This window comes from Poecilia latipinna, unplaced genomic scaffold (assembly GCF_001443285.1).
Source record: "Poecilia latipinna isolate Pla-1442-1.1 unplaced genomic scaffold, P_latipinna-1.0 Scaffold183, whole genome shotgun sequence".
NCBI classification, from domain to species: Eukaryota; Metazoa; Chordata; class Actinopteri; order Cyprinodontiformes; family Poeciliidae; genus Poecilia; species Poecilia latipinna.
Window position 1 is genome coordinate 94,289 of NW_015112799.1, and position 13,978 is coordinate 108,266.

A 13,978-nucleotide genomic window follows, 5' to 3' on the forward strand; every position below is an offset into this window, starting at 1 on the left:
CACTTCCTGTTCTAGGGGGGCGTGGGCTCTCGCAGCGCTTAGCTGCTCGGGCCTAATAATTACTAATAATCCGTTGTACAACTCGGAGATGATTGGAATAAAATCTACTTTTTGAAAATATTTTTTGTGGAAGTGGAATAAACTGACATCAAAATTTAATTCATTTTTAGCCTTTTGACTAAAAAGTCATTTAGTTTTAGCCATAATTTATTTTTCAGAATTGTTTTAGTCTAGTTTTGGTCGACTAAGTATAATGAAATTTTATACGACTGAATATGCAATCCATTTAGTCAACAAAATATTATATGTAAATTATAAATCATTTTTAATCAATTCACTTGAATTAATCATCTTTTTTTGCATTCTTCATATTATTTTTATTTATTTATTTTTGCTGTAAATCAAAAATAAACACCAAACATGTAACAGTCAGCCTATTAAAAATGAGACTGACTAATACTGATGCATCAGTGATCATCTAAACTCAACATGCAAGACAAACCACAATAACCAATCATAACATAATGTTTCACCATATCAGAACCAGGAGATGATTTTGGAACATCAGTGATTCTGATGTTCTGGGCTTCTGAGCTCTGTGTGTCTGCAGTGTTGCTTTCCTGCCTGATTTCACTCATTTTCAAACTTTCCTTGTATTCATCCTCACTGATGCTGTACAGTCAGGGACGTGCGTCTTCCTACTCACGTCTGTATTTTTGCTACGGTTTTCGCTTCCAGGATGTGGTGAGATTCCGGCTGGACAATTAAAAAAGGCGCAGCCAACAAGAGCGGCACCATGTGCGTTGTCTGTCTCTAGGCAACCGTGACAACAACTGCAGTGAGCAACTGTCTGTAGCGAGTCCCCATGGCATTTCCCATGCTTCAGCTACAGGGTTTCCCTGTGTATTACAAGCCTGGCGGGCCACCAGGCTTTACTTGTGACCCCACCAGACTAAGTGTTGTTTATTTATTTTTACATTTGCCTTTTCTAAGACTTTATAGTTGCTGTTTGGGTTTGATTTATGTTTTCCAATAACACATATAGTCATATTTTCAAATTTCCTGTCAACTTTAAACATTTTTTTTAAATTAAAAACACGACAGGTCGCTGGATGACTGTCCCAGCGCCCCTACCACCGGGCTTAGTAGGTTTTTTTGGGGCTACGTTTCAAGATGACCTTTTACGCTTCTTTGAAGAGGTTAAGGTGGGTCTACGGATTGAACAAAACATCTTCATTAATTTATTTTTGCACAAAATCAATCCTAGATAACGAGATTTCAGTCTGGTCAGATCTGATTGTCTTCTGGACACCATAAAACATTTAGTTAGTGCCTGTGTGTGTCAGAAATTATGTGGAATTTCATAGACAAACCGCATCACTGATAAGCTTCAGCTTTTCACTCACAGATTACAAACACAATGGGCAGAAATATCTTACATTTTGGATTTCTGGCAAACCGCTCACTAACGTTTTCGCCTCTTGTCTCGTCAGTAACAACTCTCAGACATCTTGTCATATTTTGTCCCCGTGCTTTTTTTTTTTTTTGTCATCGTAAAGAAAAAAGGGGCGTCAACAAAATAATTTTGTTCTTGTCATCGTTGCCAACGCTACACTAAGATGGTGTTTGTGAACACGGTTCTCAAGTAAGAAAACACATTTCACTGACTGCATATCCTGTCAGAACAAAACCTCTGTAGACGTCTCTATTTGGTAAATAACCAATTTCTACATGTTTTTGTTTCTACGTGTATGAACCAAATGAATGAGAGGGGCTGAGTGTACATTGTGTGCAGCATTAGCTTCGTGTGACTTTTTAGATATTAAACATTCAACGATAAAACGTCTTGCCTTTACCTTTAGGTTCCACTGTAGCTCCTGGTTTGGTTGTCTGACAAGCAACACATTTAACATCAGCAGCTTTGTTCTGAACCATGCAGGTGTCACATTCCCATGATCCTTCTGGTGTCTTGAACTGCTCCAACAGAGCAAACGTTGGGGCACTGCTGGCTGCTGAAGATACAGCTGCCGAAGCTCCTGTTGGTTGGTTTAAATAGAAACACTGCTTATCAAAACAGCCCAATGCCAAGAGAAAGATAAATGCACGAGAAGCACGACAGTCATGCTGTGACTAGTACCTGGTTTAGAAGCCATGCAGGCCACACACTTTGTGTCCTCAGCCTTGTTTTGTACCAAACATGTTTCACAATCCCACGCACCCTCTGATTTTTTGAACTTGTCTCCAAACCCACTGATCCCTGTGGAAACTGGGTCTGAGGGTGTGGATGCAGTCTTAGCAGCTGAGAAGTTGGGGGGGAAAGTGAGCGACGGTTTGAGTCCAGTCCCGGGTTTGGCCGTTTCGCAGGCCACGCACTTCACTGCGTCAGGTTTGTTCGAGACCAGACACGTGTCGCACTCCCAGGTTCCTGCAGGCTTGGAGAAGATCGGGCTGAATCCTGTCGTCGTGGAGGCAGAGGCGGTGCTTGTGCTGCTGCTCTGGGCAGGAGTTTTTTTGCTCTCCGCCGATTTTGGTGAGGAGTTCGGCTTTGGGGCCCGACAGCAAACGCACTTTACTTCCGATTGCTTGTTCTCAACCAGACACACGTCGCAGCTCCAGCCCGCCGAGGCACCGGACAGACCACCAAACCCTGATGGCGAAGGTAGCGAAGAGGAGAAGCTTGTGCCAGGCGAAGGAGTGGTTGTGGGTTGGGCGGGTGGCTGCTGGCAGGCGGTGTTGGTGCCAGGAGAGTTTTGAACAACAGGAGAAGCAAAACCTGGAAGGAATAATAATAAAACTTTAAAAATTAACCACCAGGTGAGTTTCTGATTAAAGCATGTATCTATTTAAAATAAATACGTAATTAATTGATTTTTCCCCTCACTTATTTCTTCTACAAAATCAGATGTTTCAAAATGATGGGGAAAAAAACATCTTCAGAAAGCTTTTATTTCAATCATTCCTTCTGTGAGTTGACCTGAATTCGACATTGAATTCGTTGTCAGACAAGATGCTTGGCTGAGCTAACATCACTCTGAACTATGGAAACCCAAGAAGCGCATTAGAGAAAGAAAATCCAGATTTTCCCAAAACTTCATCTTCAAAATCAGAAAATCTGATTACTCAATAAGATCAAATTATCACCGAGTTTTATAAATAAGTGAACAAATTCCCACCAGGTGACTTGAGAAGATCCAGTACGCTGCCCTGCTTCAAGGTCTTGGCCGGTTTGAAAGGTCCTTCAAATTCCTCTGTGCTCTTGCTTGCTATAGGTTTCACTGTGAAACAGGAAAACACGCCAGATGGCTCACCTCGTTTTATGATTTTTAATGGCACTCCAACTTATAAAAATGCCTCAGAAAGGCGAGGAAAAGCTCCTTACCAGCTGTTGCTGTGGGCGCCGTCAGCTTTCCGTTTGACATGGACGGCGCCAGCTTTGCTACAGGTGCACTGAAGGTGAAACCAACCTACAAAGAAAGAGAAAATGTATACGTGCTTACATCACCCCTACGCAGGCAAGAGTAGAAACGTATGAAACGGCATCTAAAGAGATGAAATAACTCACAGCAGGGGAGTAAGAAGGTGGGCTGGCTGCAGTTGCCTTGACAATAGGAGAGGAAAATGTGAAAGGTGCACAGGGCGGTGTGGAGGCCTTTGGTGGATCCTGCGGGCAGAAAACACAACATGACTGTTTTCTGCAACACTTCCAAGGATCAGCACAGCAGAAGGAGGCGGTGGACGCAAAAACCAACCTTGTTTGTGAGCGTCTCCTTCGCAGGGGTAGTGGATGTGAAGCTGGGGGCGGAGCTGGCAGAGGTGGCAGGTGGTAAAGATGGAGAGAAGCTGAACGTAGGCAAAGATGATTTGTTGATTGGTAGTGAAATGCTTGGAAGGACCGGTGCTTCAGCCACCTGCAGACAGAAAGCAAACATTCATAAGTGTGTAAACAGAACCTGAATTCACAGCCCCAGATAATAAAACACCATTTTTTTAATTACTAATTAACCTCATCTTCTTCAGTGTGTTTGGAGGAAGGTCGTGCTGTGGTCCTTTCTCTCCTGATTTTGCCCCCTCCAGAGCTCAGGCTGCTGGCTGCAGGGGTGCTGGACAGAGGGTAGACCGGGTCACTGAAACTCCTTGTGCTTGACGGCAGATAAAACATAATTTATGTTAAACATACAGTGACATAGATGTCTGTTATTAGAAATGCTGTGGTTTGAATAAGTAGCTGTAATACATTTATACATTTTATATGAGGAAAAACTACATAATCGCAGCTTGATATTTATTGACCTAAATGTGTGTTTTTTTGTGTTTTTTTTTAATCATTCTGCGTTTACCTTTGAGATGGACCTGGGGTTGCTTCAGGTAGCTGTGGTGATTGTCTTGTGGGCTAAAGGGGAGAAAAGATGAGCAAAGTCTGTTTCAAAAGACTGCATGTCATGTCCAGGGTTTCAAAACAATCGTTATACGAAAACAACACAGGAAGGAAAGAAGAGGAACAAAGAAGGACACAAGAAAGGGAAGACAAAAGTAAATAAGGGAGATGCAAGAAAGGAGGATAAATTGAAACGAGGAGAGAATGAAAAGAGAGAAAAGATCGGAAGGAAGACAATGGACAGATACATTTAAAAAAAAAAAGGTTAGAGTTTATGGAGCAATCTTGACAGAGAGATAAAACAATCTAAATCTCTTTCTGTATTTAAAAGAAATTTTAAAATTATTATGACGAAGCATTACGGTATTGAATAAGCCGATGTTTTGTTACGTACTTGAAATATGTCAGTAATAGTGTTCTGAGTTAAATACATTTTTTATGTGAAAAGGGGGCAGATAGTTTATACTTCTTACTGCTCCTTGATTTCTTTTAGTTGTTACATGAACTGTTCATATTTATTATTTCTTATAGCTTTCAGTCAAAACGCTAAAAGAAAGCTATAAGATAAGTAAGGTATGAAATAAGGAAGAAAAATAGGAGATGAGGGGAAAAGGGCAAATGAAAGGGCAGAATACACAAAGGAAAGATGAGTGAAAAAAGGACAAACGGAAAAAGGAAGACAAAAACGAGGATAGGATCTATCAATAAAGGAAGGAGTGAATGACAAAAAACAAGGAGGGTAGAATCTACACAATTTAAGAAGGAAGCAAAGAAGGAAGGAAGGACACGTTCAGAAAATGGGATAGGGGATAAAATCTGGGAATATACATATTTCGCAATGTCTTTTTTCAATACTTATCCAGATCACAAAAACACAAAGATCAAATTTCCTATTTTCCCTGCCTGTTGTTCTATTGTGACAGAATTTACGTTCTGTTGAAGTTCAACAACATCGCTCTGAGCCATAATGTACCGTCTTTTCCCTTGGCGTCCTGTCCAGGGCTCGGGTGAGTCCTCCAGGCGTCAAAGTCGGCCTGAAAGACACGGATCGATTTCCTGAAACAGAAGCTGGAGCTGGAACCACGAGTTTCTGCACTGGGGGGAGGTTTGAGTCCATCTGGGGAAAAGGCAGCAGAACACAGAGGAGATAAATAACCAAACCGTGAGCCAGAAGCGCCTTCTCTGATCTGTATTCAATATGGCACAGACCTAAACGTTTAATAAAAACATTTTATAGCACCGCAATGAAGCTATTCAACTCTGCTTTAGCATAATCCCATCTGGCAAGGTTAATTTACCTCGGCATACATTATCTAATTCATGAGCGAGAAGTTTCACTCAGATTTACGACGATCAGGATGTAATTTAAGGAAGCTATTCCTGAGCAAATGAGTTTACCTTCAAGCTAATTAAGGAGCAAGTGTCAAGTTTACTTAATATAACCTCGATTAATTCAGGAAAAAGTGTCATTGCTGCCATAATTTACAAAAGAGGGGAAGACTACCAACCTATGGTTGGGATGAGCCTTGAGAGCTTCAGTAAAACATTGTTTCATCCTTCAAATACAATAACAGCTGTGACAGCTGGGAATGCTGGACGGAAAGCAAACCGAACCAGGCACCGATGCATTAGACCAGCTCACAAACGTCTACACACACAGTAGACTACACTTGGTGAAGAACAGCTGGATGGAGGCGTGTTCATGGCTGTTTGGGGCTCCCACAGGCAGCGGCAGACAATAATCGCCTGTTTATAAGCGTTAGCTAAAAGGCTAAATGTTACCGATTGGATTAAACCGCTCGTGGACAAGCAGTTTTTCCCCAGTCAGAAAACAATCGGCTAACTTCATGTCTCCATTAATTCCTTTGCAGTTACTCTGTCATTTATTTATTGCAACATAACTTTCATATTAGTGGATCACAAATTAAAATACATAAATTTAACTAACCCGTTTCTTCTTCGCCTGGTGACGGGGACCATCTTGGTTTAAGACGTCCATCGACTGTAATGAGAGTTAAAATACGTCAAAAAGTGACTGAACAGACGATTCATGATATAATGAGCTGGAGACTTACTGGAGAACGACTGGGCGAGCCTGCTGTGGGTGCTGGGATTCTCTTTGCATCCTGTTGATGGGGGGGAAAAATAAACACATTTTTATTACTTCAGATGATTAAAGTCTGTCATCAAGTACAACCGCTACGAAAATAGATATTTTTAAATCTAAATCTGGCCTCGAAGCATCTGTGTGTACTCACAGCCAGTGGGCTCGACATGCGCTCCAAAGACTGCAGGATGCGCCTGGCGGTGGCGCTGGTCACGCCGCAGGGCTGAGCGCCGGCGGGCTTGGCCTTGATCTGTCTTCTCACCGGCGCCTACGAATCAAATGGGCCGCTTTAAATCTCTAATCCAAGTTCAATCACAAGTTAATCCTGAACAGCTAGGACGCCATACGTATAATGAATATGATTGAGCTCTGATGAGACGCCACTCATCCGTTTTTAAAAGTAAACACTGGCTCCAACTTTAAAAGATCACCTGATAAGGAGTGCCAGGACGACCGCGGGAGCTTCTGACTGCAGCTGCTCCTCCATACGTGGTTTTCCCAGGGTAGAAAGGTGAATCTCCGAGCTGGCTAGAGTTCAGCAGTGTGCTGTTTAACGTCGACTAAAAGGAGAGATTGAATAAAACATAAGAGTTGTGGTGGAAACCTTTACATTTTTTATTTTTTAATCTGGAGTCGTTTTGGTAACAAAACAACCAAATTTAACTGCAAACAAATCCAACACTGTATTAAAAAAATCGGTTTTCGATATGGTTGATTATGAAACTATATCGATGTAACAGGATTACAAATCATCACTAGAGAGCAACTCTGCCATATAAACATTCAAAAGCTATTATTATCCCATGAACTTCATCGCATTTTGTCAAAATGTCACAAATTCATTACCAGCAGTGCATTATAAGCCTGGAGGGCCACCAGGCTTTACCTGTGCCCCCCCCAGGCTTAGCATTGCTTTTTCTTTTTTTTTTATTTAATGTTTGCATTTTTGAAGACTTTATAGGTGGTGTTCAGATATTAATCTTCCAATAACACATAATTATCAAGTGATATTTTCAAATTTCCTGTCAACTTTAAACATTTTTTAACTCAAAAACACGACGAGCCGCTGGATGAATGACTGCCAAGTGCATAACCACCGGGACTAGATGGTTTTCTGGGGAAACCCTGCAAATTGGGCGTGGTCTATCATAATCACTCATAACCATACATTACATCTACAGCAACAATCCTTTATGGTTATGTCTTTACTAGCCTTTACCCATTCCTCTTCACAAAAATGCTGGAAGTCAGACTTAATGGGGAACATTTCTGAATGTTAAACTTCATTTGTTACATTTTCAGTCGGTGCGGTTCACTTTCACTCTGCACTGTCAAACCATCCAAACCCTCCGAAAAACCTGTTTACCTCCTGGCCTGTGGTGGCGCTGCACCAAGAAACACTGAAGGAAACGACATGAAAACCTCTGAAGAAGACATGAATAGGCCTGGACGATGAATTGTCCCAGAAGTTAAGGCAATAAATGATAATATTGTTGTTTTGAGACCATTTTCAGGTATTACAAAGGTGATAAGATCAATAAACTTTGAATTCTAATGAACTGGTGTTGAAATTTCTAAATATCCTCAGGTTTGTGTGTGTGTGTGGTTGGTGGTTTGTGTCATCTAGTGTTGGACTAGTGATCTGTCCAGGGTTTACCTGGCCTCCAGAGGTAGTAATAATTAAAACTGTATATATCAATATTTTTTCTGTACATATGTGGTTGAAACAATGATGAGATTCTCCTTATATTTACATTGATATTTTATGTAATATATAAAATGCTTTTAGGTCAACATCCTCGATCCAAAGCCAGGATGTAGATCGCCATCTATTACTTACATTGGAGGAGTTTCCAAACACAGACAGGTTGAAAGAAGGCTTTTTGAGACTGGACTGAGACTGCTGAGGTCCAGAGTGTGTCCTGTCCATCTCTGGGGACCAAAGCTGAGGAAGTGATGCGGTTTTTGAAGTTGGGACATCTGAAAAACGAAACATAGCCTGAGGATTATCTTGAGATTCGCAGAGATGTTTCTAAAAAGTCCCTAAATATTCCGAGTCCTACCCTTGTCGGATGCACGGGAGGAGAACCCACTCGTGGTGGAGATGTTATCGTCTTCGTGTTGCGAGAGGTTGTCCTTGATTTCTTTGACCAAAGAGAAGCCTGTGGAGAAGGGGCCTGGGGCTGAAGAAGTGGAGGGTGGAGAGAAGAGGCTGCTGGAGGCCCCCATTGTAGGGGAGGAAGCATCCAGCGAGGTAAAGTGGAGGTGAGAACGACTCAGCGGAGGCCGAGAAAGCACATACTCCTGAAAGTTCAGGGATGCTCGGCTGGTCGAGGGTTCTGCAAAGGAAGCAGAAACCACAAATGAGCTTTAAAATAAATAATAACCTTTCCAGACAAAATTAATGTAACATAGGAGACTAGAACAGCCCCTTGCCTGTATTACTGGTGCTTGGCTCTGGGGAGTCGCGCCCATCAATGGGAGGAGGTCCCTCTTCATTACCATTAGGAGGAGTAGGAGGAGGAGGTGACGGTTGACAGTTCTGCTCCGTCCCTTGTCCTGTCTGTCCTGCAGGAGGGTCTCCATTCTTGAAGTATTTCTGCAGCCAGGAAGGAACGATGCTCTTCACCGTGTCCGTCACTCGACTGATGAGGCCTGACTGCTACAAGAAGAAGAAACATGACAGGAAAATACTCTTAAAAACTCATTTAATTGTTGAAAAGAAAAAAAAAACTGGCAAGATTAAAAGTTCTAATGTTTAATGAATTAATCGGATGGGGTTTTTTTTAAGGTGCAGAGGAAAAACTTAAAAGTATTACCTCTGCTATATTACTCATGCCTTTAATAAAATAATCACTTAATATTGTATGCTTTTATGAATTCACAATGCAAACTCCAATCTTTTACATTTGACTTTCAGCTTCTAACATTTCAAATAGGCAAAAATACTGATGCCTATAAGTCAGATCTTAGGTCTGCAATAAATGCCCAGATTAATCATTCTAAATAATGTTCTTCTTTATAATTTCTGATTTGCAAAAAACTGCATTTCTTATTAATCTAAAGTCCCCCATTTGCAAAGAGGCCCTATTTAACAATCATTGTACAAAACAAAACAAAAAAAATCTCAGTAAGACGAAAACTGGGTCAGGCTCTGTGTCAGTTCCCCTGTTCCCAAAAAACCCTGAAGTATTGAGACTGATCTGCACAACACTGAGACACACTTCTGGATTAACTGATCATTAGTCAAAACTCTTCAATCTGGTGCAAATCTAAAAGTAGCATTTCCAACATTAAGACATTCAGGCACTGGGCTGGTAAACAAAATACACAAGACAACATTTTTTTCCACTGAATGAGACAAATTTGGAGCAGCGAAGGCGACACTAAAGGACAAATACAACCAGAAATGAAGTGTATCCCATCAGAAGAATACTAATTATGTATCTGAGAGCTAAGCTTTCTAAAATATTCAGCAGCTTTGTCTAGTCATTCAGGCTGAAGCCCAAACTGCAGAAATACTTTGGCTTCTTTCTGTAGCTCCTATTAGAGATGAGCCGGTGTGAGAATGCCATAGATGGAAAAAAAAAAACATCCATGCCTAATATGCAAAACTGTATTGAAGAGCTAAGAGACATACAACATGGTGATCACTTATTTAAGACAGAAAAGCATCTAAAAACTGCTACTAAAAGTGTGCATCACATTGATTTTTGCAGATGCATTACTGTGAAAAACGCAGGTGGAATCAGCAGCATGTGAGGGAGGGGCAGTGCAGCCTTACACTAAGCTTCAAATATTCAGATAAAACTCTGGTAGTTTTCCGGCATCACATTTAAAAGATTTTAAACTACACGAGCGACACGACGGAAAACTTTAATAGCTCTGAAATGGAAACTTAGTAAAACTTCTATATAAACCTGTAGTAAACAAGTCATAACCAGCTGCTAGTCGTGTGCAGGATCCTTCACTTTTCTTGAAGGGAAGCATTTAATGAGCCGTCATAGATGACCAGCGCATCTCGTTATGCAGTTATTACACACATAGAAGGTTTTAGCACCTGATAAGAACCACATGAGCCTCTTCCTCCATGCTTATCTATGACGTACACCTGTGGGTTCTGAACTTCCCACATTATGAAAATCACACATCTTTAACTGGTCAAGTGCAACTAGTTTGCACTTGAAATATGTGGAAAACATCATTATGGGATGTTTTTCACAGTGGGCAGGGAAATATATGTGTACTGTTGGTAAATATAGCCATAGCAACAATGTTAATATTGGATTTCGATATTGGTGCATCTCTCTTTTTTATAAATGTTTTGTGGCTTATCTTTTATGCAGCCACATAATAACATGTTCAAACAAAAATGTAATGTTTCAACCAAAGATGACGCCATTTGGAAACTGGAACAACGATTTAGGATGTCTCAATAGGCCTGTCACAATAAAAAAAAATAATAATTAATCGCATGACAAATGAAAAGAAAATCAATAATTTTCATTTACTTGAATTATCATTTTTCTCTTTTTACCAAAAACCGAATAAGAGTCTTCAATCTGGTGTTTTAGTCTCAACTGTCCCTTTTTCGAAAGGTAATTTGGTTTACAGAGACTTCATAATTCATTTTATTTGTTGTTGTCTTTATTTATTTTGGATATTCCAGATGTCTTCCAGTTCCAGTGTTTAAACGTTCATTAGAATTTAAAGTTTATCAATCTTTGAGAATGTATTCTTGCACTTTTATGCCATTGTTACTTTATATTACCTGAAAATGTCCCCAAACAACAATGGGGACATTGTTTATGTTATTGTTTATCGCAATAAGTTCTGGGATAATTTATCGTCCAGCAAAATGTGTTATCGTGACAGGCCTAAAATTGTCTGTCTCAACGACAATTTTATAATTTCAGCTTTTGTCTTGATGCAAATATTTCATGCACTTCAGTACATTTTCAAGTTCAATACCTCAATGTTAATTTTAGACACATTTAAAACATGCAAACTTTATTAGGGAAACCAAAAACCAGTGTTAAACATAGTGAGCAAAAGGAAGAGTAAATAACAGCAGGTAAGGTTTTTCACTATCTGGTAACAGAATAAGAAAAAAAAACTGATGAATAAAAAGCAGAACAGTGAGAGAAGTTTGTTAATACATGAATATGATCCAACAGACAGAACTGAAAACTCCTGACGACGCAAACTAAGCTTTTCACACATTTCAATTTCTAAAAATACCAGCTGTTGACTTTCAGTTTCTGATCAGAAAATTAAAAAAAAACCCTGACCGGTGAGCACACACACACAATAGCATCAACACTCTCATCTAGATGTTGTTACAGAGTGAAGAAGGTTCAGATTTCTATTTTTTACAGTCAAGCATAATCGTTTTAGATTTAATGTCTATAAGTGAATCTTTCTCTTGATCTGGAAGATTTTACCATCTTTGAAGATTTCCACATCTGTTTATTGCTAAGTATCATTAAAATCACTGTTTTATAACTTGAGACAGACTAGACTATTGTAAACAGGATGTTAATGAATGAAGGCTAATGAGTGCAGTTTTAACAAATAGCAGGTATGTTACTATCTGTGAGCCGCAGCTTCTGTTTGCGTCTCAAATTTAATTTATACTACTGGCTGCATAATCTCCTCATAAAATTTTATTTACCACTGATAGGTGCAATTACAGGATATTTGATCGCTTTGTAAACACTCAGAATTTAATTTGTCATTGTTTTTTTTCCCATTTCTAGTAATGACAGAACCAAGAATTTATTGTTGAAGTTTTAATGGGACAAAACAAAATGCTTGAGTCACCAAAAGATGAAAATATTTTTTTAATCATCCAAATCATTTAGTTGATGTTTTTAAGTGTCTGTATACCACATTTAATCTGATGTGAAATCTGGTGATGTGCTTTTGTTTCAAGATGGAATCTTTTGATGACAACAATTTGTACAGTAACAAATCAAATGTCATTTATAAATGTTTCTTTGGGTTTTCACTGGAATATACATTTTATTTTTAATTAAGTACTTTGGTCAAGTCTTTTCATTCATGTCAATCTTTGAAATTATCCAGAATTTAATCTGTTAAAATGCTATTACAGATGCTGATATTGTTTTAATCAAATTTCAAGCGATGTCAAATATTTTGACAACTCTGAAATATGTTTAGATTATTAACACTTAATGAAAAGATGACTACTGACTTATGTGCACGTTCTTTAACGAGTTACAACAGCACATATTTAGTGGACTATTGTGACATCACATAGAACTTGATAAATCAAAGTAGGTTGTCCAATATTCGTAAGGCAGGGCAGGGTTTTCGAACCGACAATCCGGCAAAACATTTGGAAATTTTCTGCCTTTCATTAAATAGGTATATTCTGCAATTACAACTGCCAACATCACGAATTACCCACGAAATGACTGCGGTGTCTGGGCGCCAATTGATCCGGGAGACAAACATGTGGGTCCCCAATCAGCCAGAGCTTTCTCTGCGCAATTAAACTGGCTGAGGTTTGGCTAACAGATGCTAATGTCCGAAATATTTTCGCACTCTTTGTACAAAGCATATGTATTGAAAATCATTGCGCCTGGTCACAGGTAAGTATTATGACCAGCGACACTGTTTTGTCAGATGTTAAGGCTACATTAAGAGGAACCAAATATAACAATGCGGCGTTCATAGGTGCTAACTCAAGTTAGCTGTATAGGCTAATACTTTAGATTCCACTTCCTTGCTTTATCCAAACTTCGTAAACAATTGTAAAGTTAAACACCGATTTGGGGTAATTTCCCTCAACATGTCATGCGTGACGTGTATTAGTAAAATTAACAAATGCAATGTTTAACTTGTCAAAGCGACACAGTCCCGTGGTTTGACCTGTCAGCGCCTGCTGCTGCTGCTAACCTCAAGCTAGTTCGTTAGCATTTCGTAAACGTGCTAGCAGCGCGTGGAGGCCATGAGCGCTAACAGCAGGCCATAAAATGTCTCCAAGAAAACAATAACACATCCCGAAGAACGGTGGCAACGCGATTACTGCGATGTACTTCACATGGGTGTCTTACTTGAGAACTTATATTTAATTTACCTGTTTACTCTTGGCGTAAGGTTTAGAAGCGATGTGATATCTCCTGCTTCTGATTTTCCCTCCACCCGTGGCCGCCATGGCTTTCGTCTGACTGTCTATCGATGTTTCGGCGCCGGATAGCTGTCATCCAGGACAGCGGCCACCTGCAGGGGAATTGTGGGAAATGAAGTGCCTTAACCTAACAAAGGATTTCCATATTTGCCTCACCACAACTGGGTTAACCAGAGGTGAGAAGAGTACATAAAAAATGTACTCCAGAAAGAGTAGCTCTACAACATATTTTTATTCAAGTAAGAGTAATAAAGTATTTTCAAAAAAGGCTTTCTGAGTGCTAAATGATCGATACAGCTGATTTAATATTTTTATAATGATGTCATCAGAGAGACAAAAA

The 13,978-nt window shown here is 39.7% G+C and overlaps 1 protein-coding gene across 2 annotated transcripts; it reads right to left on the bottom strand.

Moving 5' to 3' along the window:
- Window positions 1-1,815: 1,815 nt before the first annotated feature.
- Window positions 1,816-13,740, bottom strand: LOC106946245 (nuclear pore complex protein Nup153). 2 transcript variants are annotated; one of them, XM_015030446.1, is made up of 17 exons: window positions 13,588-13,740; window positions 8,919-9,144; window positions 8,546-8,821; window positions 8,323-8,462; window positions 6,914-7,042; window positions 6,634-6,750; window positions 6,451-6,501; window positions 6,324-6,377; window positions 5,349-5,492; window positions 4,338-4,390; window positions 4,004-4,100; window positions 3,750-3,908; window positions 3,563-3,661; window positions 3,380-3,464; window positions 3,174-3,275; window positions 2,138-2,773; window positions 1,816-2,036 (listed from the first exon to the last, which is right to left on the bottom strand). In XM_015030446.1, exons 1-17 carry the CDS (start codon window positions 13,663-13,665, stop codon window positions 1,831-1,833), a joined length of 2,652 nt encoding a protein of 883 aa, XP_014885932.1. In that variant the 5' UTR covers window positions 13,666-13,740; the 3' UTR covers window positions 1,816-1,830. The 2 variants fall into 2 exon arrangements, with proteins under 2 accessions (XP_014885932.1, XP_014885931.1); XM_015030445.1 differs by having other exon boundaries at window positions 4,004-4,139.
- Between the last annotated feature and the right edge of the window lie 238 nt (window positions 13,741-13,978).